Below are 24123 nucleotides of genomic sequence, written 5' to 3'. Positions count from 1 at the left end.
ATGATCCCACTAATTTTGCGGCAAGGAGTACAAATTCTTAAGATTCTGTTTGAAATTTTGTGTGTCCTCCCATTGCTTCTTTTATCTGAGATCCAAATTTTCTTGTCAGTACCCTGTTCTAGAACGCCCATAATCTGCATTCTTCTCTTAATGTAGGCAACAAGTTTCATACCTTTCCAAAACAGTAGGCAAAATTATGGATTCATATTGTCACATGATTTAGTTTGACTGTACATGTTTTGGACTGATGATGGATTTATTTGACTCTTTGATACAGTGTGTGACTATGCTTTACAATTCACTGTTACACACACAGTCACAGTCTGTCCACAGTCACATCTTCAGTAGCTGCTGCTTGGTAGCTGCTTCCAATGGTGGACATTCTCCTTCCTCTGGGTTCTCAAATTATCCCCTGCCTCAGCTACCAGCTTATCACAGCAACAGCTCACAATGACTGTACCTCAGCAGTTCTCTAACTCACTAACTGGCTGACTGTCTCAGTCACTCACCAACCAAGTCACTGAACTCAGCTGACTGACTCTCACAACCTAACTGTCCTGCTTATAACATCTCATCATGGACTGCACAGAAAACCCTGTTCCACTGATGCTGTTTACGGGCTGTTGCCTAGTAACAGTTGTTGTCTAGCTGTTTGTTTTGTGCTTGTTGCTTAGCAGTGCATCTACATTCCACAATATTGTCACGTGTTAATAACTAAGAAATTGGGTTTGCATTGGTAATTTAATTTATTGAATGCTTGTAATTCATAATTACAAATGATTATAACAGTCTTACTAATTCAAACACAACTAAATAACTACAACTTCAGCATACATAAAGTCTTCTTTTTGTTCAGTAGTCTTTGCTAGGTAATGGCTGTTAACAGTGGAACTCAAACTGACTGGACTGACTGCTAGATTGATGCTGACCCTTGCTAGGACAGTAAATCTTAGTTTTGAGTCCTGCAGGGCTCATGACCATGTTTTATTGTTTAACAACGGCTCTGGGAGCCTTCAGACAACCTAACTCACTCTCTGACTCGACTGAGAGAGAGGGAGAAAATTTCTTTACGACTGGCAGTTTGCCGCCAGTCAGTTCATCTTGGAACCAAACTCCTAGAGGCTCGCCCCCAAGCTAGACTGGTCATAACATAACTTTGACTTTGACATTGTTGCAGTTGTTGAACTGCTGCAGTTCTGTTGTGGGCGGTTGCTGTTGCAAGCTGGTAGCTGAGGCTAGGAACAGTTCTGAAACCCAGAGGAGGGTCAGTGTCCACCGCTTGAGGCCACTACCAAGAAACGGCAGTAGACTGTGGACACTATTGTATGTGTAGCAGTGAAATGTGAAGTGTAGACATCAAAATGTGCACACAGTCTTCCACAGTTTCTGAATCAACACTTTTGCTATCACCTGACAGATTTCAATAGGCAATGTTGTGCCTCCTTTTAAATCTGCTGATCCAGCCATTGGAAGCCGAAAAGTTGGCTATTTCCAAATGAGCAGAGATGTGTAAGCCCTTCTCATTGAGGTGGGTCCAATCTTTGGAAGTGTTAGTTTCACATGCTTTGCTAGGATCATGCAAACTCCATTTCCTCCAGTGGCAAACATTACATTGACTTCTGCTGTTTGGAGTAAGGTCCACACTGGACAAAGCTTCTTTCAGTTTCTTCATGGTTCTTCACGATGGGGTTTAGTGTGAACACTGAGAGTCTCAACCATGATGCCAATTCAGCATATGTTCCAATACATGCATCAGCTGGTGCTAAAGGAGTTATTTTATCATGTACTATAAGTGATTTAGGGTTTTCTTTGTTATACATATTTCATTAGGTTGCCGTGAAATTCATCCTGGGCTATAATAAAATTTGGTCTTTATGAAATGGAGTTGCAGGGTCACAGAAAAATTGAATATTTTAACCTGGGTGCATTTCTGTTAAATGTTTTACTTATTAAAGCACAGTGGTCATTTGGTACACTTGTCAGACATGAGAGAGACAAAATACACTTGGCGAGTTACTGTTATACAAAGATGCATTAGGTTCAATGCTGAACTAGGGCATGCGGATTGTTTGGAGTGCGGCACCCTAGGCCATAGTGAATTCACATGGTGTGCGCACAAATCACTTGCAGTGCACATCGGCAACTTGATAGGTATTTTCAGACTGAGCTATTTGCGACTGCCAACATGGAAGGAAGTCTATTGACTCGGATAATAAATTATGAGAACTGAACTAAAAGCAGAAAATCGGGCAAATTTTCATAGCCAGGGCTAGAAAAATGAAGTGAAAATTCAAGGGAAAGTGGAAAGTTGCAGAAACATAAAATCTGCTAAAGGTTAACATTATTATTATTATGGGCATTTGGCTGGGACCATGCAAAAATAGTGTAAATTCGCAAAAACGTAAAATCCTGGATCATAAAATCGAAGTTTCACCATATTACTTTAGCCAGCACCATGACCAGCATGACAGCATCTCTTCCCAAACCTGTCCAAGTTACTACCAGAACCTGCAACTCTTCACTTTTCCCACAGTCCACAGAACTCCTTCCACATTCTAAAATGCATAGAGTAAGCATATATAAACTGCCTTGTCTACATATCAGAATATTCGACTTCATAATTCTAAGGGGGGAGGGGTGGCATAACAGCATCTATATATCATGTTCTTTTTGTGTGTGTTTGCAGATTTGGTGGCAGTGTTGACACCGAAAGGCCCATTGCGTATCTTGGTGGAAACTGCACAAGAACGGAATGAACAGATTTTTCCTGCTCTTATATATTCATGTGAGTGTAGCTGCAAATTCCCTATTACAGCATCACAGACTGTTCACATTGCAATGAAACTTGCAACAGAAAATAAAGATATTAATTTTGAATGAGGTGATTTGCTGTCTTGATGCTCCAGCCACTTTACCCATGAGGACACTTGTCTCTTGGATAGGAGTCTGGATGGGCCCAGAGTCAGTCTGTGTGCTGTGGAGTGTATTAAAATCTTCTTCCAGGAATCGAACCCCAGTTCCTCATTTCAGCCCATAGCATAGTTATTTAAACTTGATTTGTATACTTAATTTGTTAAGTAATGAAATTCAGACGAGAACGTATATGAGCAAGCAGGATGTTTAATCACCACTGCACCAGTCACGATATTTGTTAAATGTGTGAATGAGGCATAATACTGGAAAGTTGCACATTGGTCCACCACCTGGAATATCTGATGTGATCGTGGTGTTCATTCTCATTTGAACCGTGTGTTTAACCATAGCTTTATGGCCAGAGGCATAAGACTACTTTATATAATTTTTTCCTGTATTTCTTATATGAAAATGGAGATATGTAAATTATATGAGTAAATATCATAATTGCTCTGCATTGGTTGATCAGTATTTATTATTCAATGACTGGCAGTTCCCCCTCGTTGGTGGCTCCACCTTATCGTGGTGAGGGGGTTTGAGTATGCCAAGGACCCTGAGAGCTATACCAGCGGTAGAGTAGCTACTGGCAGGGCCTCCCTTGCTGGACAGGTCAAAGGGTAGGCATCAGACGAAGAGAGACACCAAAAACTGATGCCGGAAGCAGCGTCATCAGCAGCGACTTGAAGCACAGAGTAAATAATGCTCGAGATGGTTCAAGTTCGTATAGCAACAGGCGTGACCAGAGTGGTTTGAACGCCTATTGTACTGCGATGTGGAAATGTGCAAATGGAAAAACTACCACATTATCACTTTTCCTGGATAGTCTCTTTCCAAAACCAGAGATACCATGTATGCGAGATGTTTCATTTGAAGGAGAAAGCTCTAGATCGCATCAAGTGGAGGACCTGTTTTGGAAGAGACTGTGGACCTGTCGTCTTGACAGATTACTGATGAATGAATGAATGACTGGCAGTTATATTGGTTCTTTACCAAGGGGTAGAACAGCTGGGCATGAAGCTGACCACTCACCTCCCTCTAATGCTGGGTTTAGGAATTTGTAAAGTTTTACCTCCTCCAAATGTTTTCGTTGTGTATTGCTAATTATTTGCCAAAGTTGGCACTCACTTCGCTGACAAGCGGAGGTCGCTTGGTCAGTATAGTTTGCTTGCGGACTAGAACCACGGATTTTGTTTTTTTATTGCTAATTATTTATAAAAGTATTGATACCAAAAATGCTTATGAAGATAATGTAATGGCTGAAGTTAAGGAGCTTGGTATTTCATGGAATATCTATTGGAAGAAAAGAGGAGGCATGAGGTGTGGCGCACACCATGTGTATTTATAAATGCAGCACATAAATATGGATCCTTCTAAAATTAAGACTGTGTATATACAAGACAGCACATATTTATACATACCTGATCACAGATTCCATTTATGTTAAGTAGAAAGCTTTTAGGAGGATGTCAAGCTTGTAACATAGTATGTGAATGGCTGTTTTGTATTCCAGCAACTGTGATCTACACTCTCATAAATATGGCTAGTAGTGATGAGCCTAAACCTACTAGCAGTACCACTCCTGCTACTACTTCTACTTGTACTACGACTGCTGCTACTGGATCTTGTCATGCTCCTACTTGCCCCACCCCTAATAGGGAAGGGGACACCGAGAGTGGATTCTCCCATGAATGGATTTTGAATCATGAGGAAAATGCAGCCCGCAGGCAGAGAGAAATCAGAGAAGCTTCTAATGGACAGCAGCGGGACCCAGAGTACAGAACATTCCCACAGCAGCAGCAGCAGCAGCAAATAGAAATGGATGATGAGGAACGTGAGTACCAGCACAGGTGTTGTGATTCAATGATAATTGTTCCGAGAACTCAGCACACCCACACATACAATCACACACAATCTCTCTCTCTCCCTCCCTGTCTTCCCTCTCCTACCTCTCATGCGACGGAGACAGGAAGATGAATTTGTCTTTTGTTTATGTGCATGCATATGTTGACATGATATAGGAGTAGGTACAGATGTCACCAAACGTCTTGCTAGCTGTCAGTGAGCAGCAAAGAGGAGAATGTGCTGCCCATGCATCAGTGTACATTTCAGAAAATGTCAGCTCCACACTTTAGTTACCATCCATCTACTGCAGTCACTGTTTTCGAAACAACTACCACACAACCAGACCACTGTAAATCTTTACCTAACCATTTGGAATGCAGTGTAGTCTGTGAACTATGGACTGCATCTCACAAGACATTTGGCTACGTATAACTTCCAGTGTAAGCAAAGTGGGAATGCCAGAGTAAAAGGGGTGTATTTTCTACTTTGTGTCATGGGACCACCACTTAAAAGTGAAAAGAATTGAAAGTTTCTTTTCAGCTCTCATGAATATGAAACCCACAACTGGTGAGGAAGTTAGGGATTGAAAGAATTAGCTGCAATAATAGCCACTTCTTTTCCTGGTTCTGCTGGTGTCCAAGAACAGACTGATGACTGGTGTATCTGCTGGACTATTGATCAAAAAATTTAAGTATGACTGGCAAAATATTTGAAATAAACTTGGCTGTATGCTGTGTCAAAAAGCTGGAACTCTTGGAGTAGGAAAGACGGTAGGAATGACAATTTCTAAAGAATGGACAAACAATTAAATCATCTATTTTGCCATATACTTACAGCGACTGCTTATATACTTATGGAAAAAATACTTTCAATCACAGGGAAACCGTGGGGCATAAGCTGCATTAAATTTTCTTGCAGAAAGAGAGGCAGAGACCCTTTAGAACGTGTGTTTAAAATCTGTATCTCGCAAAGAAAGTGATTTCCTAAAAAAAAACGTTTCACACAACATATAAGGTGGGAAAGGAAAACCAATCACTTTGTAATTTTGAATCTGAAACTGATTTACAGGAACTAAACAGAACTGACATGGGATATATTCTTCACTCAGTAAATCCATATATTGTCATGATTAACATTGGTGATGAAATGAGAAAAATTTAGCTAATGAAATTGCTGGGTCTGAAAGTAAAATTTCACTGATAATTGATGAGTCCACTACCCTGAGTAAGAGTACATTCAGATTTCTTATCCACTGTGATGAATTAATTTTTTAATTTAATCAGATACCTAAGTGTTACTGCAAAAGTCATTTTTGATTCTTTGATGAATTTTATTCAGTCATGTTGAGTGATGGAAAACTAATTAAAAGCTTATTTAGTGTGTGTAACATGTGATGTCACAACCCTGATGTTGGGGAATAAAGGTGGGGTTATAAAACTGAGGGACAAATTTCCTTCTTTAATTGCAAGGCACTGTACTAATCACAGATTAGAATTGTCAGTGTATCACACAACATAATAGATTTGAGGTATCAAATTTAAACCATTCATTAATAAGCATTATATCATGTACACTGTATTGCCTGAAAGTAGCAGAGCACTGAATGTGTGTGCAAACTCATTGGAAATTCAGCTACTGAAATTAGCCCCATAATGTAAGCCTGCAATGGGTAGTATCCAGTTTCTGACCAGTTTCAGCTGTTTGAGATAACTACAAAACTTTAATGTAACATTTTGAAGAAGCAGAGACTGATCAATGGGGGACAAATAGGAAAATGCATGTATGACAGCTTACAATAAAATATTACAAGTAAAAACTTAATATTGAATTTAGGATTGATGTATGAATCTTTTCAAGAATTCTTCAAATTGAGCTTGGAATTGCAAGAGCATAGTGTGGATCAAAATATAACAGGTCTGGCCCACATTTTTCAAGAAAGACTAATAACTGCAGGTCCATATTATTGAAATTCTGCCAGAGCTGTCGAAAGCCTCTTTTAGGGGAGTTTCACTTGAGACCAAATAGAAATTGCAAGAATACACCTCCAATTGATCCAGAAGCTTTTTACAAAACTTTAAAGAATGTATTGAAAAAAGGTGGTTTGATGGTGATAATGCTGATTTGGCACGAAGGGCACATGTGCTTGATAGAAAACAGAAGCCTGAAGACAATTCTCAATTGAGATTCGGCACGAATCCAGTTAAGAGATAACAAGGCACCCATGGTTTGATTATTTGGTACAAACCATAGGTGCCTCATAGCTGCAACTGGTGTTCGAAGTAGCCTCAGGCCATTTCGAGGTAGACGGCAGTGCACTGCATTACATTCTCCTGAATAAGCCTTAACACATTGACATCAATCACTGTAACAGCTGCTTGAAGTCATGCCAAGAGATCTTTGATAGTCCTGAGGAACTGCATTGAAAGTGCTCCTTCAAAGAGTCCCCACAAGAAAAAATCCATTGGAGTTAGATCCAGTGACCAGGGAGGCCTTGCAGTCAGCCCTTGACATCCATCTTCCTGGATATGTCTCGTCCATCCACCGCTGGACATCCTCCTTACAGTGCACTGGAGCTCCTTGGTGCCATTTGGCAGTGACATGTATCTTGAAAACTAATATCACGGGCATTTATTGTACAATATTTTTGACTTGTTTCTAACAATGAATCACACTACGGAGTGCTTGTGCAGGAATTTTGTTTCATGTTGTATATCCAGCTTATGAGGAAACTTCATGTAGGTATTGTTGGCAACATGAATCTTTGGTACCAAACAGGTTGGTCTCGAGGTAACACTGTAGACCTGTATTTGGGAGGTGTTCGGTTCAAATCTCAGCTGGGATGCCAGATATCTTGAATTGGTTTTATCATAGTTTTCCCTCAGTCCCTCCAAGGCAAATGTTAGGATAGTATATCTCTTGGACCATGACTGCTTCCTTCCACATCATTTCCAGCTGAACAACATTTATCAATTATCCTACCATCCAACACTCTGTAGTCTGGTTACTGAAAGTATTATTAACTAATCCATTAAAAACTGGGTCTTTGGTAAATTCCATGAATACTTGAGAGACCATTGCTGAATCTTGAGTATATGGGCTGTTACCTTGTTTACATATCCACCAGCATATAATTTAAATGCTATGATAGGTATAATTATTTTTCTTAAGTATAATAATAATTGTGGGGGCACGTGGTTGTCTAGTTCGTTGAGGTACTGTGCTACAAGCCGGAAAGTCGTGGATTCAAGTCCCAATGAGGTCATTGAATTTTTTTCAATTGATCTAATCCTTCCAGCCGCACTATGGTCCTGGGGTCGACTCAGCCAGGAATATTCTTGGAATATTCTTTGGGGTAAAGGGTGGTCGGTGCATAAGGCTGACAACCTTGCCGCCACCTATGAGCCAATTGTCTAGAAAATGTGGGAACCTCAACATCTCACAACTCTGTGGGCTTCCACGGCCTGTTGCAGGGATACATTTACTTTACTTTATAATAGTTGTGATTATAGTCATCTAATGTACCATGAAAAACTAAGCAGGGAAATATTCCTCTAAAGCTGAGATCAACGATAGCAGTTCAATGAGGAAGAATATTATGAAATACTCAGTTTTAACAAGTATGTAACCCAGAATATTACAAACAGTAGAGGAGTAAAGAGCTGTAAAAGGGAACTTAGAAATTTTACTTTATTTACGAGCTTTGTACCACCCAGTTTGCAAGGGAAAAGGTAAAAGTATAGTGAGTGAATATATAAATCACCTGCAAGGTGGAAGTTTGATTTAATTATCCCACCACCAAGTTATGAAAATTGTTGCATATTATATTTAGTTACATCGTGCTGTTTAATTTGACAGGTGGTGTGAAGCTTGGTCTAGGAGACTTCATTTTCTACAGTGTCCTGGTTGGCAAGGCATCTTCCTATGGTGACTGGAACACTACACTGGCCTGCTTTGTTGCTATCCTTATTGTAAGTATTCATTGAAGGTTGATGCCTTTATGGCTAGGGGTACAAAAGGAGAGGTTAGTGGATTATAACAATTTATTACTGGAAGTGTTCACAATCATTTTGAAGCCACTAATTTATGTTCCCATTGTCACTGCCTGTCTGCACATTTAATAGCACCCCACTTTGACAGAATATGCCTTCAAGAAATGTAATTTAGGTGTCCCTGGCCTAACCTTGGTGAAAAATCCTGGGCCATATTGGATAATTTGTAATCTTAATTTATACATGACACTCCAACTTTTGGCCATAAAAGTATCATGATATGTTAACTGAGTTTACCAAAATTAAATATTCGAAAACCTAGTCCCACAGGTATATTTTTAAATGAGGTAAGTGATATGTCAGCAGCACTGATTTACTGCCTGTACCAGTTACCAAATACTTAAAGTACAAGTCATTTAGATTTCACTGGCTTGTAGCAGAAGCAGATGACTGCTGAGAGTGGCTGAATGGGCCCTGGCTAAGAATGGAAATGGAGTTATTTGAAACACAAGAGCTGGAAACTGCCTTGTAACGGTGATTGTTATTCTTTTAGTTTCACATGTAGACCCAAGCAGCTACAGTAATACATTATGCACCAAAAGGTGCAGTACTGAAACTCGTGTCTCATACGCTGATGTTCGTTTGTCAACGGGGCATAGCTCCAGCCTCACGTGTTCCCATTAGTGAAAAGGAAGTTGTGTTGTGCAGTTGTTGGAAATTGGTCTCTCGATGGAGGAAAAAGTATTCATAGTTGAGTGTTATTTCCACTCATACAGAAGTGGTCGCCAGACAGCTCGCTTCCTTGGTTTTGAGCAGCCAGATGTTATCGTTCAGAAACCGCTACATGATACACATGTGACAATATGGTGTGCCGTCTCAGCACACATTATATTAGGCCCCTATTTCATTGAGAATGGGGAAGGCAAATGCTCTTACCGTCACCCAAGAACACTACAGGGACATGAAGAAAGGACCATTTCTTCAGGATTTGAGAAGGTCTGTCATGCAAGGTGCCTTCACAGGAATAGACAATGGTATCAACAGGACGTCTTTTCATTTCAGTACTGAATATTTTGATGCATACTGTAGTTAGCTAAGTAGCCTGTAACTGCTATGTAGTGATGATTAAAGTCATTCTCATTTCACTCTGTGGGTCCTACTAGCTGCAGTAGGTAACTAAGTAGCATTTTGTGATATAGTTTTTAAACGTTTTCTTTCAAGCATGAATACTTTTGGAACACTGAACAAAGCAGGTATAGAGCAAGGTTATCAACCTACGCATTTTGAAGAATAGTAAGGATTGGCAGATAATTGAGGAGCTGTTTCAAGGAAATGGCAGCTTCGGTCTAGAAAAATGAAATTAACGGCCGCGGGGATTCATTGTGCTGACCACGTGAAACCTTCTATCCACTGAAGTTGGCACTAACTTCACCGACAAGCAGTGGTCGCTTGGTCAGTATAGTTCACTTGCAGACTGAAACCATGGAGTTTGTCTTTTTTTTTAATGGATTGGCAACCTAAAGAGAAATGTAGGTTTTGTTATATTTACCAGTGGATGCTAGTAATTATGAACATCTTCCTGTGATTATTCATTAAAAAGTGGATATTTTTACAATACTTATTATATTCAAACTTCCCACATTTTATCAGATCTTGGAACAGAAAGTATGAATGGTAGGAAATTGAAGGTACAGGAAATACAAGAACAACTCAAAAACATTTTATTTGACACACTAATAAACCTCTACATGTGCACCATTGGTAGCACGAACAATATCCGATCTGTATTCAATTTCTTGCCATGTTCTTTCCAACATGTCCATTGGTACAGTAGCAATCGTTTCACGGATGTGGGCTCGTAAATCTGGGGGGGTCATTCACTGCAGGCACGAACACATGGTCCTTCATGTAACCTCAGAGGAAGAAATCGAGTGGAGTGAGGTCCAGTGAACATGGTGGCCACCGAATTGGTCCGCCATGGCCAATTCAGCGATCTTGGAAGGTGGCATTGAGGGACCTCCGAACATGCAGACTCCAGTGTGGGGGTGGGGCTCCATCTTGTTGGAAGATTATGTTAGGCTGCAGATCGGCTACCTGGGGATAAAGGAACTGTTCTAACGTGTCAAGGTATACGCGGCCAGATACTGTAGCTTCAATGAAGAAAAACGGAAATAAATGAGTTTTTCTTTCATCTAGTATTGATTATAATCCATAATTTATCACAATATGTTCCCGATGATTAATAAGGATGTGGGAGGTTTGAACGGAACATACTGTATTTTCCATTGTTTTTGGTAATCCTGTATAATTACCAGTTATCATCATAATTTCAGCTGCTGGTCTAGCCTGATGATGCGAATCTACATGGTGATAATATAGACACCATAAAGAGAAACACACAAACTTTAATTGACGCTAGTTAGGAGATTGGTCTAGAAGTAAAGAGAGAAAACTAAGTATATGTTGCTCTTTACCAAGTACAGTTAGAATTATCAAGTCAAGAAGGATGAGATGGGTAGGGCATATAGCACGAATGGGGGAGAAGAGGAATGTTTATAGGAATTTGTTGGAAAGCCAGAAGGAGACTAGTAGGAGGACCAAGACATAGGTGGGTGGATAATATTAAAATGGATCTTAGAGAGAGAGGATTGTGGTGCTCTCAGTTGGATTGATCTAGCTCAGGATAGGGATCAGTAGAAGGCTCTTGCTAACACAATAATGAACCTTTGGGTTCCATGATCTTGAGTAGCTGCACAACTGGCAGCCTCTCAAGAAGGGCTCACTTCCATGAAATTAGTTACTTATTTAGGTAGTTATCCGTAATTACCGGTTTATTCACATTTGCAATAATGTGTCTGTGTGTGCACATGAAGTTTGATGCTTTCATATAGCCCACACTCATGTTCTTCCCAATTCATTATTCATAATCCTATCATTTGTTACAGGGTTTGTGCCTTACATTGCTGTTATTAGCCATTTTCAAGAAAGCTTTACCTGCACTTCCCATCTCTATTACATTTGGGCTCATATTCTACTTTGCAACCAGGGAAATTGTGAAGCCATTTGCAGACAGTTTGGCAAGTGAACAAGTGTTTATCTAGCAGGCTGGTGTGTTTAAACAGTGTTTACTCCTGTAATTTACATGTGTTATAATCATAAATTCATGTCTTGAAATTGTGTGTAAAATATGTGAATATTATTACTTATTGGAGTATAGTTTTACACACTAGAATGAAGTTACAAAATTACAGCTGCATAATTTGAGGAAAGAAGAATGAAAAAGGGTGATTTCCATTCTTTTCACATAATTTATAACAGCCTCTCCCTCTTTCCCTTATGCACTAAAACATTTGTTCCCAGTTGTCTGCCTCCAGACAACAGCAGTTCCCCATGCCCATATTTTGCGAGTTGATAAAATAGAAATGCTTGTGTGCATTGTTTCTGAAGCTTTGATACATAACTCTTCAAACTAATAATATATAAATTAGAAAATAGGCAGTACACAATGTGCAGAATACATGTTAAATAGCCAGTTCTACATTATATGTATTGTCATTCAGTCATACTTATTTAATATACTACTCATATTTAATAGCAGATTACAACAGCAGGGAACTATAGACTGGTAGGTACATCACATAATTTTGCCCCAAAATGGGCCACAGCTTGTTAGCAAGAGCAGAGAACACTTGGACAATCATGAAAATAATTTGTATTTTAAACCATAATTAAAATTATGAGATGATGTGTTGATATTGTTTTTCTTGTTACTTTCCTGAATCATCTCATAATGAGATACTGAATATGAATTGTAGATAGATACCATTAAAGGTACAAAAATTTAAGTGATATTACTATAATCAGCTGTATGTAGTACATGATAAAACATTATCCATTAACATGAGGGTCATCTTTATGACCAAGCTTCCTCCATTATATTCCATTCTTTCATCCACATTTTTCTTGTATTTGTCTCCAGTCTCTTCCACTGTGTTTCCTTACTTAGTCTGCCTACATTTTACCTGGTCTCCTTGGTAGTTTGTACATCATCACCTTCCCCCCTCAAAGGACTATTATTTTCATGTGTGTCTAATGATAGTCCATTTTTAATTTTACCAGCAGCTTATTTAGCTTTGTAACTTCAGATCTTTGTCTCTTTGTTCGTGATTTTATCTGTTCTTTTCCTATGACTAAAAAAAAGGTAAAGCTATCCCTGTAACAGGCCTTGGATTGTGAGACATTGAGGCTACCACATTTTCTAGACAGTCAGCTCACAGATGGCGGTGAGGTTGTCATCCTTATGCGCAGGCTGCTATTTACCCTAGGAAGATTCCTGGTACTGATTTCTGTTAGAGGTCTGTAGTGAGGCTGCAAGGATTAGATCAATTCAAAAATCCAGTGACCTCATCGGGAATCGAACCTGCAACCTTCCAGCTTGTAGCATTAGTGCCTCAACCAACTATGCTACCAAGTGCCCCTTTCTTATGACTGTACAGATTTCATCTCTACTACTAGTAAACTGCTTATAAATTTGTTAGTCCATGCCAGTGGTTCACTCCATATGCTAAAATAGGAAGAACAGTGATTACGGTCTTCTTCATAAGTATCTACCAGACTATCCATTGTCAACATCCATGAAGACAGTAGTAAATTAATCTTTTTGAGTAAAGTAATTCCAGTGTCTTTTTCACATTTCAAAAATATATTTCTAACAGTCTCCTGCATGATATCATTTTCAGCCAGTACAACAATCCTTCACCAGCACACACTTACCAGCTGTAGTATTTAGTTCTATGTTTCTGTGTATTTTGTGTATACTCTAAAAGAAATTGCCTCCTACCTCCCCAAGAGATCGATATCTGCTACGACAGAGCTATAATGGCATCTGAAATCAGTTTCCTAGATTCTAGGTTGTATTGTTGTGTTTTTGGTGACACTTTTATGCTCATATCTGTTGTCTACTTTTTCTCAATGCGACTTTTACTTCTTGCTCAACGTATGTCCTATACTACTACTGCAGCAACTGCTGCTGCTGCGTGTTTCAGTCATACAGGGCCATCAGGTATATGTCCTCTTGCTAAAATTGTTCCCTTTTAAATATCACATATGGTGGCAACTTTCTTTCATCCACAGTTATTGTACCGCACTGCAACTCTGTATTTTGTATCCAGTTGCAAGGATAATGACACTTTTTTCACGTCTTTTTGATTGTTGTGTTTATCGGGGCAGCCATTCCGAAAGTAACCTCCTTTTATTTCAGGCAACAGGTGGAAAGCTTGTGCATGAGTGGTAGGGTCACATGACTCATTCCCTTATATACCATCACATAACTGGACATCTAGTGTTTGTTCTTGTCTCTAGAGAGTGAGTTATGATATATCCAGCCAGATGAGAAATTCACACTGTTATCCACTTTTTTGTGATGAAAACATAAAGGCTATGGAAATCCATCATGAATTATGTGCGGTTTATGGCCAAAATGTAACAAGTGAAGGAACTGTAAGACGATTTAGAATGTTCAGAGATGTTCACAATGAAGAGTGAAGTGGTTGGCCATCTGTAGTGAGTGATGATCTTGTTTGAAGTGTTGAACAAAAAATGTGTGAACAGTGGCACTTCACAATTTCAAAACTTTTGTGTGAATTTACACACTTCACACACTGTTCTCTGCAAAAGTATCGCAGTTAGGCTAGGCTATCGTAAGTTTTGTGCAAGATAAAAGCAAAGTAAAGGTGAAGTCATCCCTGTGCTTAACCAGTTAAGCACTACACCATGAAGACATATGGGGAAGTGGATGTATAGACCCACACTTCTTGACCTCAGCACTAGTTGGTAGTGAGTGGTCAGCTTCACGCTCCAGCCACTTTACCCCCAGGGAAAGGGCCCCCTGTACCCATTGGATAGGAGGCTGGGTGGGCTCCAACAGCTGGTCTAGACAACATGTAAAAGTGAAAATTCTTGACCCCACCAGGACTTGGGACTTTGACTCCTAGGTTGTCCAGCCTGTAGCGAGTCACTATACCTACTGTGCTGTCCCAGCTCGTTGGGTTCTGAAAATGCTCACAGGTCAACACCAAAAACAGCATGGTTTTGGCTTTGCCCTTTTTTAGAGCATTGCCACAAAGGTGGTGATGAATTCCTCAATCACATCATACAAGTAACAGGTAGTGAAACCTGGGTTTCATTTGTGAACGTTGAAACCAAAGAACAGTCAAAGCAGTGAATGCACACACATTCACCAAACAAGCCGAGAAAGTTTAAATAAACTCTGTCTGCAAGAAAGCTGATGGTGACTGTTTTCTGGGACAGGAAAGGAGTGCTGATGGTGGAATTCATGCAACAAGGGACCATAATAACGCCAGAAATGTATTGCAAAGCACTTAAAAAAAAAAGTGCATAGGTCTGGCTGTTCAGAACAAGAGGCTTCGAATGCTGACATTTGGTGTAGTGCTCCTCCATGTAATACTCATCCAGATACAGCTGCTCATGCTTGAGCATTGCTGGAGCATTTCAACTGGGAGTTGGTGGAAGATGTCAGAATGTGGCTGAGCTCACAGGCAGCAGACTTTTTCAACACAGGCACACAAGAACTTATTCCCCGATACAAATGCCTCAATTCTGGCAATGACTATGTTGAGATGTAGCTTAAGCATGTATGTATTTTTTGGATATAATATTTTTTCTCATTGCTTGTTTTTCTGACAGCTCACTGGAGGTTACTTTTTGAATAGCCCTTGCAATTATCAGGTTAAACTTCTTCCTTATCTGCAAATTTGTTTTCAAACTCTTAAGTAATATCTCTGATATATGAAGCCAGGTGGTTTTGTCCTTTATATTCTGCACACTCTATAACCATCTGAGTGACCTGCCATTGATCAGCTAAGCAACAAGCTGAGTAATAATTTGCTCATACTGCATTTGTTCATTCTTAAATTTACCATGCCAGTCTTCAACAGAACTGTTAGTACTTTGTTTCCCACTGATAACTACGAGGCTCGTCCACAAAGTAAGTTTCCCTGGGGCCATTTACAGAAACAAAACACAATTTCATGGAAATATTTATTGCAACAGATACAGCAAGTGTTCAGCTATTTTTCAACATAATCGCCACCGGAATTGAGACATTTGTTATACCGTGGGACCAACTTTTGAATACCTGTGTCATAGAAGTCTGCCGCCTGAGATTGGAACCACTGTGTGACAACCATCTCCGCCTCTCTGTCATTCTCAAAATGCTGATGCTCACCGGACAGGAATTTCTTGAGGTGTAGGAAAAGGTGGAAATCACTGGGAGCGAGGTCTGGGCTGTAGGGTGGATGATTAAACACCTCTCAGCTGAACTCCTGCAGGAGACTTGCTGTCCGTCGAGCCGTGTGCGTCCTAGCGTTATCATGCAGGAAGACAATACCAGCACTAAGCATCCCGCGCCGCTTGTTCTGAATGGCCTGTCGCAATTTCTGCAGTGTTTCACAGTAACGCTCAGTATTCACCATCTCACCTCTGGTCAGGAAGTCGATGTGGAGAACGCCCCGTCTGTCCCAGAATACCATGCACATCACTTTCCATGCCGACAACNCACTGGGAGCGAGGTCTGGGCTGTAGGGTGGATGATTAAACACCTCTCAGCTGAACTCCTGCAGGAGACTTGCTGTCCGTCGAGCCGTGTGCGTCCTAGCGTTATCATGCAGGAAGACAATACCAGCACTAAGCATCCCGCGCCGCTTGTTCTGAATGGCCTGTCGCAATTTCTGCAGTGTTTCACAGTAACGCTCAGTATTCACCATCTCACCTCTGGTCAGGAAGTCGATGTGGAGAACGCCCCGTCTGTCCCAGAATACCATGCACATCACTTTCCATGCCGACAACGTCTGCTTGAATTTCGTCTTACAGGGAGATCCACTGTGACGCCAATGCATTGACTGCTGCTTGGTTTCTGGGGTAATGTGTGCAATCCACGTTTCATCACCTGTGATGATCCGGTTCAGAAACTCGTCGCCGTCATCATGGTACCGCTGCAGAAATGTCAATGCTGACTCCATGCGCTTTGTTTTATGTTCTGGTGTCAGTTGCTTCGGCACCCACCTGGTGCACAATTTCGTGAACAACAGATGCTCCGTGACAATTTCGTGCAACAAGGAGCGGGAAATCTGCCGGACATGACTGCTGAGTTCTGCAATTGTGATGCGACGATTCTCCATAATGCATTCCCGCACAAGTTCCACCAGGTCGTCTGTAATGATGGATGGCTGCCCACTGCGCTTCTCATCATGTACACTTTGTTGACCTGCTGAAAATTGTCTGCACCAGTGACACACCATCTGCTCGCTCATGACGTTAGGCCCATAGACCCGGCACAGCTGACGATGAATTTCGATCGGCGCTATGCTCTGTGCATTGAAAAACGTTATCACTGACCGCACTTCACAGTCGACGGGAGTTGGAATAAGAGCCTCCATCTTCAACAGCTGCAACAATGCTACTGTGGGAACGCGGGAAATTCCGTTTGTGCATGCGCCATGCTACATCATTGCTCTGTCACGTACGCGCAGTTGCTTCACGCAATATAAGGTTTGCTAGCTGTGGGATTAGTGGGAAACTTACTTTGTGGACGTGCTACGTATAATGTACACATTCAATGCCTCTGGAGTTTTTGGCCTTCTTAGATCTCTAGTTCACTGATACTCCATCAGCCAAGTCAGGTCACTCTCAGTGCATGATTTCATTTCATAGCTCCACTGCTCAGCAGACTAACTCTAGGTTTTGGATTATTTGAAATCCACTTAAACTGCTGGAAATTTATATCACAGAAAATTACTTACTGCATTTTCTACTGATAAGTATACTTACTGTTGGACTATAACAAATTTTGGAGCCTTAAATGGTCTGGTTACTACTACATTCTTCAGTGGCTTGCTTCTGGATATGAAACGCATAACATCTATGATAATCTATATTGAAGACTTGCATGGTGATCATTGTTGGATTATATAATACTTATTGGTAACACAGCTTGTAACTTTTACTTAAATTTCTGAAACTTTTTCACATCATCTAGCACATGGCTCTTGTGCTTGCTATCAACATGCTGTAGAAGAGCTTTAAATAAATACATTCCTTGTAAGAGAAGAATGTGTCATGATACATGGTGTATGCCTGCATGAGACTAAATGACTACAGTGAAAAGATGTACACCATTCTGAGAATACCATACCACAAATCTTAGCCTCTTATGTGCAGTCTCTCTACTTGTTCATCCATGTTGCCTTCCAATAAGGACAAGAGGGATTACATCAGCACCTCTGAAACAAACACATTTGTAAACTTGTGGATATTCCATGAGTAAGAGAAATTTATGATAGAATGATATATAAGTTTCAACTTAATAAATCTTAATGAAATTTGTTATATAGCTATAGATGTAGAAAGACAGTATTTTTCCAGTGTGGAGTTGTAAGACCATAATATTTGTCATTTGCTGGAGAATATTCCACCAAGATTCAGCTGAATTTCTTGTTCAAGATTTAAGCATCACTGTACTGACTGATGGGCAAGAAAATGAGGAACATTGAAAGTGACAAGTATGGAAGAAAGTAAGTAAATTACAGTAAAAGAAAGAAGAAGACTGGGAATAAGAAATATGGAAAACATATAGTCTGTTAATTAAAATGAATCCTTGGATAAATTATACTCTTTATTTATTATTTCAGCATAGACCCTTGAAAACAACAAGAAATAATGACAGACTCTTTCCATGTAATACCAGACCACCTGAAGTATTTGTTCCAGTGATACACCAAGTTTTCATTTCACAGGGATAAGAAGAAAGAATTCTGTGTTTGCACCCACCAGTGGACCTAAGTTTTCAACTCGTCACTGTGTCAAGTGTTTTCCTTTCTTCTTCAGTGATCCGGAATGGAAATTGCTACACTCAAGCTCCAGGGTGAATGGTGGATGGGCAAGACATTTCTAGTAGTCTATGGCAATTTTTTAACAGTACCTTGAGACACACCAGTTTCTGAACCACTTATTGCAAAACAATGCAGGATCTGAAGAGAGAAAAAAACTGAACCCCAATTTCTTCTCTGCTGCAATCACATAGGTTGTATACCACTTGGATATATGCCTCAAATGTTCTGGCAATTATATGGAGAAACAGATGGTCTGTCAATTATTACTTGTTCTCTCAGAGATGTATGTTGAAGTAATAAATATAACATACCCTTGGATATTACTTACTGTACAATCTGTGCAAGATTCTGAATCTGAGAAGGTTAGTACTACCTCAGCTTAAATTCTTGAAAGTGTCCCTACCTAAGAATATTACTAATGCAAAATAACAGTCCTTTTGTGAAATAATAAGAAAATCTGGGTTAATGGTTTCACTAGGACTAGAAAATTGTTAAAGAGAGGATGGATTTCTTAGTGTCCCAGCACTGCATTACATTATGTAGGAATGTGGGTATTGATCAATAGGTTTAAAGTTGACATAACTACACCGGCTGTTTGTGACAAACAGCACATCAAAGAAGAAATACAATTCAGGACCTCCATACCAGATGAAAATTATTTCCTATGACTCAGCATTCCTTAATATGGTAGGATTTAAATACATTACAAAAGACAAGAAAATCAGACTCTTAGGAAAAGTATAAATAAGTCAGCAAACCAACAAATATTATGTAGTTCAGGAGAAAGACATAAGATATATAGCATAACCTATGGACAAATGAATCATGATCTGCACACAGACCTGGCAAATGGAAATTTGCATCTCATGCTTTTGTGTTGTCACACCATGTAGGGTGTTGGCTCGCTTAGAAACTGGGATCGTGGGTTCGAATCCCACTCAGGGCATGGATGTTTAGTTTGTGTGTGTGTGCGTTTTTCTGTGTTTGTGTACACGTAGAGGCCTTGCGACGAGCTGATCACCCACCCAAGGAGTACTACCGAATGTGTAAGATCTGGAAAAAACTGAAGTGAACGGAGAAGTTCATGGAGGTATGCCAAGGGGGAAAAAATTTACAGGTGGACTGCTATAAGACGCAGTGGAGATTTCTCAGCAGCCAGGGACCATACAACAGTGCGTATAAATTGCAATTAAAATTTCCGTTAGTATAATCAAGCCTGTTAGCACATGTTTGGTGCGACAAAATTCAGAGTTTCGGTCGAAGACAAAACGTTTACTCCGAGAGAGGAGAGCCACGCACTGTACAGCGTATGTATAAATGAACCAGCCCCCCCCCCTCGGGTAAAAATAGTAGTGTATATCTAGAGTTAGATCGGTTGGGTGTCATCTCATATTGAACGGATGAAGAACCCCCTTCGTGAGTCATGAACATCATCTGTATATTTTTCGATAAGAGGATTAGATGCAGAAATAATCGAAGCCAATGCCTTCACAACGTTTATTAGAGCATGTCTTTCAATGAAAAGTGAGTAATTACGCTCTAAGATGAAATGTACCGTCCACAGAGCATTATTTATGCCTGCAATGTCGTATGCTTGCCTTGGGATTTGCGGCAAATACACACGTTTCGAAAGTGCATGGTGGGCCTTTGGTAAGGCACTGGTGTATGGTTTAGCGGAGTTTAAATGCCCGACTGGCCAAAACGGGGTACTTTGTGCCACGACGACTATACTGATCACTGGCACAAACGGGGCACTTCGGACGTTAAAGGTTAAACACATTAAGCGCCCTAATAGGAACAGACATTTAAACGCAGAGTAGCAGGGGGCATTTAAATAAACTTCGGCCAGCTTAAAGCTTACCACCATTTCAGAAGTCCGGCGTTTAAAGGTTAAATAGCTGAGTAATATCAAGGGTGGCCGGTGGTCTAGAGCAGGGCTCTCCAAACTTTTCGAAACGAGGGCCTCATTAGGTAACTCAGCACTTTCAACGGGCCGGATAAAATGAGAAATTAATAATTCTAGGTACATGAGTTTTATTGAAAGCACAGAATTTCATAAATTAAATACAAAGTACGTGAGAATAAATTAGTGTCTATTAATGACAGAGTGTAGCAGCAAATGCTCATATTTTCATCACAAATTATAATAAAACAACGTGAATGATGGAACTCTTTTTGCATTCTTAAAATCTGATTAAATTGAGGTTCAAATTTTGAAAAGCTAATCAGAAGTAGCGACTTTAAATGTTCATCGGATAAATTTGCCCTGTACTTCAACTTGATGTAATTCATCTGGGAAGAAGTTTGTTCACACAGATATGTCGTTCCAAAAAATTGAGATAAATTTACAAGCAAATTTCTTTAAATTTGGAAATTGCTAAGAGTTCAGAAATTTATAAAATTCAATCAAATTTCCTTCCTTGTATTTGTCTTTAATATGATAATTTTCCTGAAGTTCAATAATTTCCATTTGAATTTGACTTGTGACATCTGCAGCATCGCAGTCAAACGGATTTTGAAACAATCTAATTTCCTGAGCACTGGCATCCAAATCAGCAAATCGCTTCCGAAATTGTTCTTTCAGATCTGAAATGACTAAATTTGCAAACGAGGAAGGAAATTCTGCTCGCGCTACCTACATTGCCACGAAGTGACTCTGCCGATTGAGGCCGAACAAGTTCGAAGAAATACGGTCTAGAATTAGTAAAACTGTGAATAATATTAATATTAACATAATATGGAATATCAACATATTTTAAACACAATCTTAATTAATGAATTTGAAATCTATGAACAAGTATTTTTTCTTACCAGTACTCAATGGAAAATTAGTTCAATTGGCGCATTGCTGCACAATTCTTTCGCGGGCCGGATAAAATCACGTCGCGGGCCGTAGTTTGGAGACCGTTGGTCTAGAGGTAAGGTGTATGGTTTAGAAGTTGTGTAGTTCGAAGACATGATTATTTTTGTGAAAAAAAAAAGAATATAAGAAATTTATGCATGTAGGAAGCAAGTGGTACTATATACACATTTGTATAGATCTGGTGATACGCGGGTAAGACATTGGCGTAGAATTGGGAAGGTACCCGGTTCTAGACCAAGGAGTCTTTTGTCAATAGAAATTGAAAAGTGAATAAATAAATACGATTTTTCTGCAGCTACAAACCAAGTCATATAATATAAGGACGGTCGCAGACAACTGAAACGAACATGGTCTGGTGGTCTAGTGGTAAGGCACGGACGTTGTAAATCCAAGGTTGGTGGTTCGAATACAGCACTATTTTTGTAATGAGATTTTTATGGAATTATATAGCGAAATGTAACATAAGAGGATGATTAAAGCTCACAAATTTCCGCGGCATCGGTGGCCTATTGGTAAAACACCGGCATAGTAAACAAGAGTTGGAAGGTTCGAAACCAAGTATAGTTTTGTGATTTAGAAAGTAAGTTAATTGATTTTTCTGGAATTATAGTCGAAGATGTAGCTTAAGAGGAAGATAAAAGAATATAAATTTAAGTGGTGCTGGTGGCTTGGGGGTAAGACATCAGCTTAGTGTTCAGAAGGTCCCTGGTTCAAAACCAGTAGGATTTTTGTGAAAAATAAAATGGAAAGAAGTTAGGAGATAGGGTAAAGGAGGATGGAGAGATAGAGGAAGGGACCGGGGTGAGGGAAGATTTTTTATTTTTTTGCGGCCGCTCATTAAGACACTCAACCTAAGCGGGTTATATTAAAATCCACATGGGATCAAAAATAAAAAAACTTTGGCCCACCATCCGCCCACCAACCACCCGCCCTTAGGGGGTGACTTTGACTTATTCATTTGAGACCAGATTTTACGAGCGAGAGTTAGCAACAAATTGTAATATAACTGCAGCGCATTCTGTTGACTAGACCCTTATGAAAGCCACGAAGTAGGGTAAACAATGTAACATCATAGTTCCTTGCGACCTCGCTTACTGTGCTATGCCAAGCCGCTCCTCCAAAAATTCATTTTATAGGGCTAGGGCGCCAGCCACCGAGGATGAGATCGTGGAAGCCTGGGAACCCACCCTCGCCCACCCTTTTGGTCATGCAGCAATTTAAATACTCGACACAACATACATCAGCGAGAGTTATGACAAAATTAATAAACCCTGCAGTGCCATCTGTGGATTGAAACATGAACATTACACTTGTGTACTAATGAAACCAGAACATTACCCCAAAAGGGTAATGTTCATGTTTCAATCCACAGATGGCACTGCAGGGTTTATTAATTTTGTCATAACTCTCGCTGATGTATGTTGTGTCAAGTATTTAAATTGCTCCATGACCAAAAGGGTGGGCGAGGGTGGGTTCCCAGGCTTCCACGATCTCATCCTCGGTGGCTGGCGCCCTAGCCCTATAAAATGAATTTTTGGAGGAGCGGCTTGGCATAGCACAGTAAGCGAGGTCGCAAGGAACTATGATGTTACATTGTTTACCCTACTTCGTGGCTTTCATAAGGGTCTAGTCAACAGAATGCGCTGCAGTTATATTACAATTTGTTGCTAACTCTCGCTCGTAAAATCTGGTCTCAAATGAATAAGTCAAAGTCACCCCCTAAGGGCGGGTGGTTGGTGGGCGGACGGTGGGCCAAAGTTTTTTTATTTTTGATCCCATGTGGATTTTAATAAAACCCGCTTAGGTTGAGTGTCTTAATGACCGCGAAGCGGCCCAAAAAAAATTTTATCCTCCCTCGCCCCCCACACCCTCTTATCTCTATCTCTTCACTTCTTGCACTGCCGTTGGTTTTCTTCTTTTAATTTTTTTTTCACAAAAATCCTACTGGCTTTGAACCAGGGACCTTCTGAACACTAAGCTGATGTCTTGACCCCCAGACCACCAACACCACTGAAATTTGTTTTCTTTAATCTTCCTCTTAAGCTACATCTTCGGTTATAATTCCAGAAAAATCAATTAACTTACTTTCTAAATCACAAAACTATACTTGGTTTCGAACCTTCGAACTCTTGTTCACTACGCCGGTATTTTACCAATACGCTACCGATGCCACAGAAATTTTCGAGCTTTAATCTTCCTCTTATATTACATGTCGCTATATAATTCCATAAAAATCTCATTACAAAAATACTCGTGTATTCGAACCACGAACGTTATGTTTACAACGCCAGTGCCTTACCGCTAGACCACCAGAACATCTGTCCGAGAGCTTTCAGCGATCGTCCTTATACTATACGACTTGGTTTATGGCTGCAGAAAAATCGTATTCATTTATACACTTTTCAATTTCTATCGGCAAAAGACACCGTGGTCTAGAACCCGGTACCTTCCCAATTCTACGCCAATGTCTTACCCGCGTATCACCAGATCTATACAAATTTGTATATAGTACCACTTGCTTCCTACATGCATAAATTTCTTACATTCTTTTTTTTTTCATAAAAATAGTCATGTCTTCCAACCACGTAACTTCTGAACCATACACCAG

At 40.0% G+C, this 24123-nt stretch overlaps 1 protein-coding gene across 2 annotated transcripts in view; it reads left to right on the top strand.

The window, feature by feature from the left end:
- LOC111862318 (presenilin homolog) overlaps window positions 1-18890 on the top strand; it is a 31557-nt gene extending 12667 nt beyond the window's left edge. The window contains exons 6-9 of one of the 2 annotated variants that reach the window (XM_033750664.1): window positions 2687-2785; window positions 4424-4744; window positions 8611-8723; window positions 18557-18890. In XM_033750664.1, the coding sequence (XP_033606555.1) occupies window positions 2687-2785; window positions 4424-4744; window positions 8611-8723; window positions 18557-18562 (539 nt within the window). In that variant the 3' untranslated portion in view covers window positions 18563-18890. Of the gene's footprint in view, window positions 1-2686; window positions 2786-4423; window positions 4745-8610; window positions 8724-11689; window positions 12640-18556 lie in introns of those variants that run through there. The other variant, XM_023847605.2, reaches the window with a different exon arrangement.
- Window positions 18891-24123: the final 5233 nt, after the last annotated feature.

The sequence above is a fragment of the Cryptotermes secundus genome, unplaced genomic scaffold (genome assembly GCF_002891405.2).
Source record: "Cryptotermes secundus unplaced genomic scaffold, Csec_1.0 scaffold559, whole genome shotgun sequence".
In the NCBI taxonomy this organism is placed as follows: domain Eukaryota; kingdom Metazoa; phylum Arthropoda; class Insecta; order Blattodea; family Kalotermitidae; genus Cryptotermes; species Cryptotermes secundus.
Note: the sequence above shows the minus strand (reverse complement) of the source record. Positions and strands in the feature narration are given on the sequence as shown.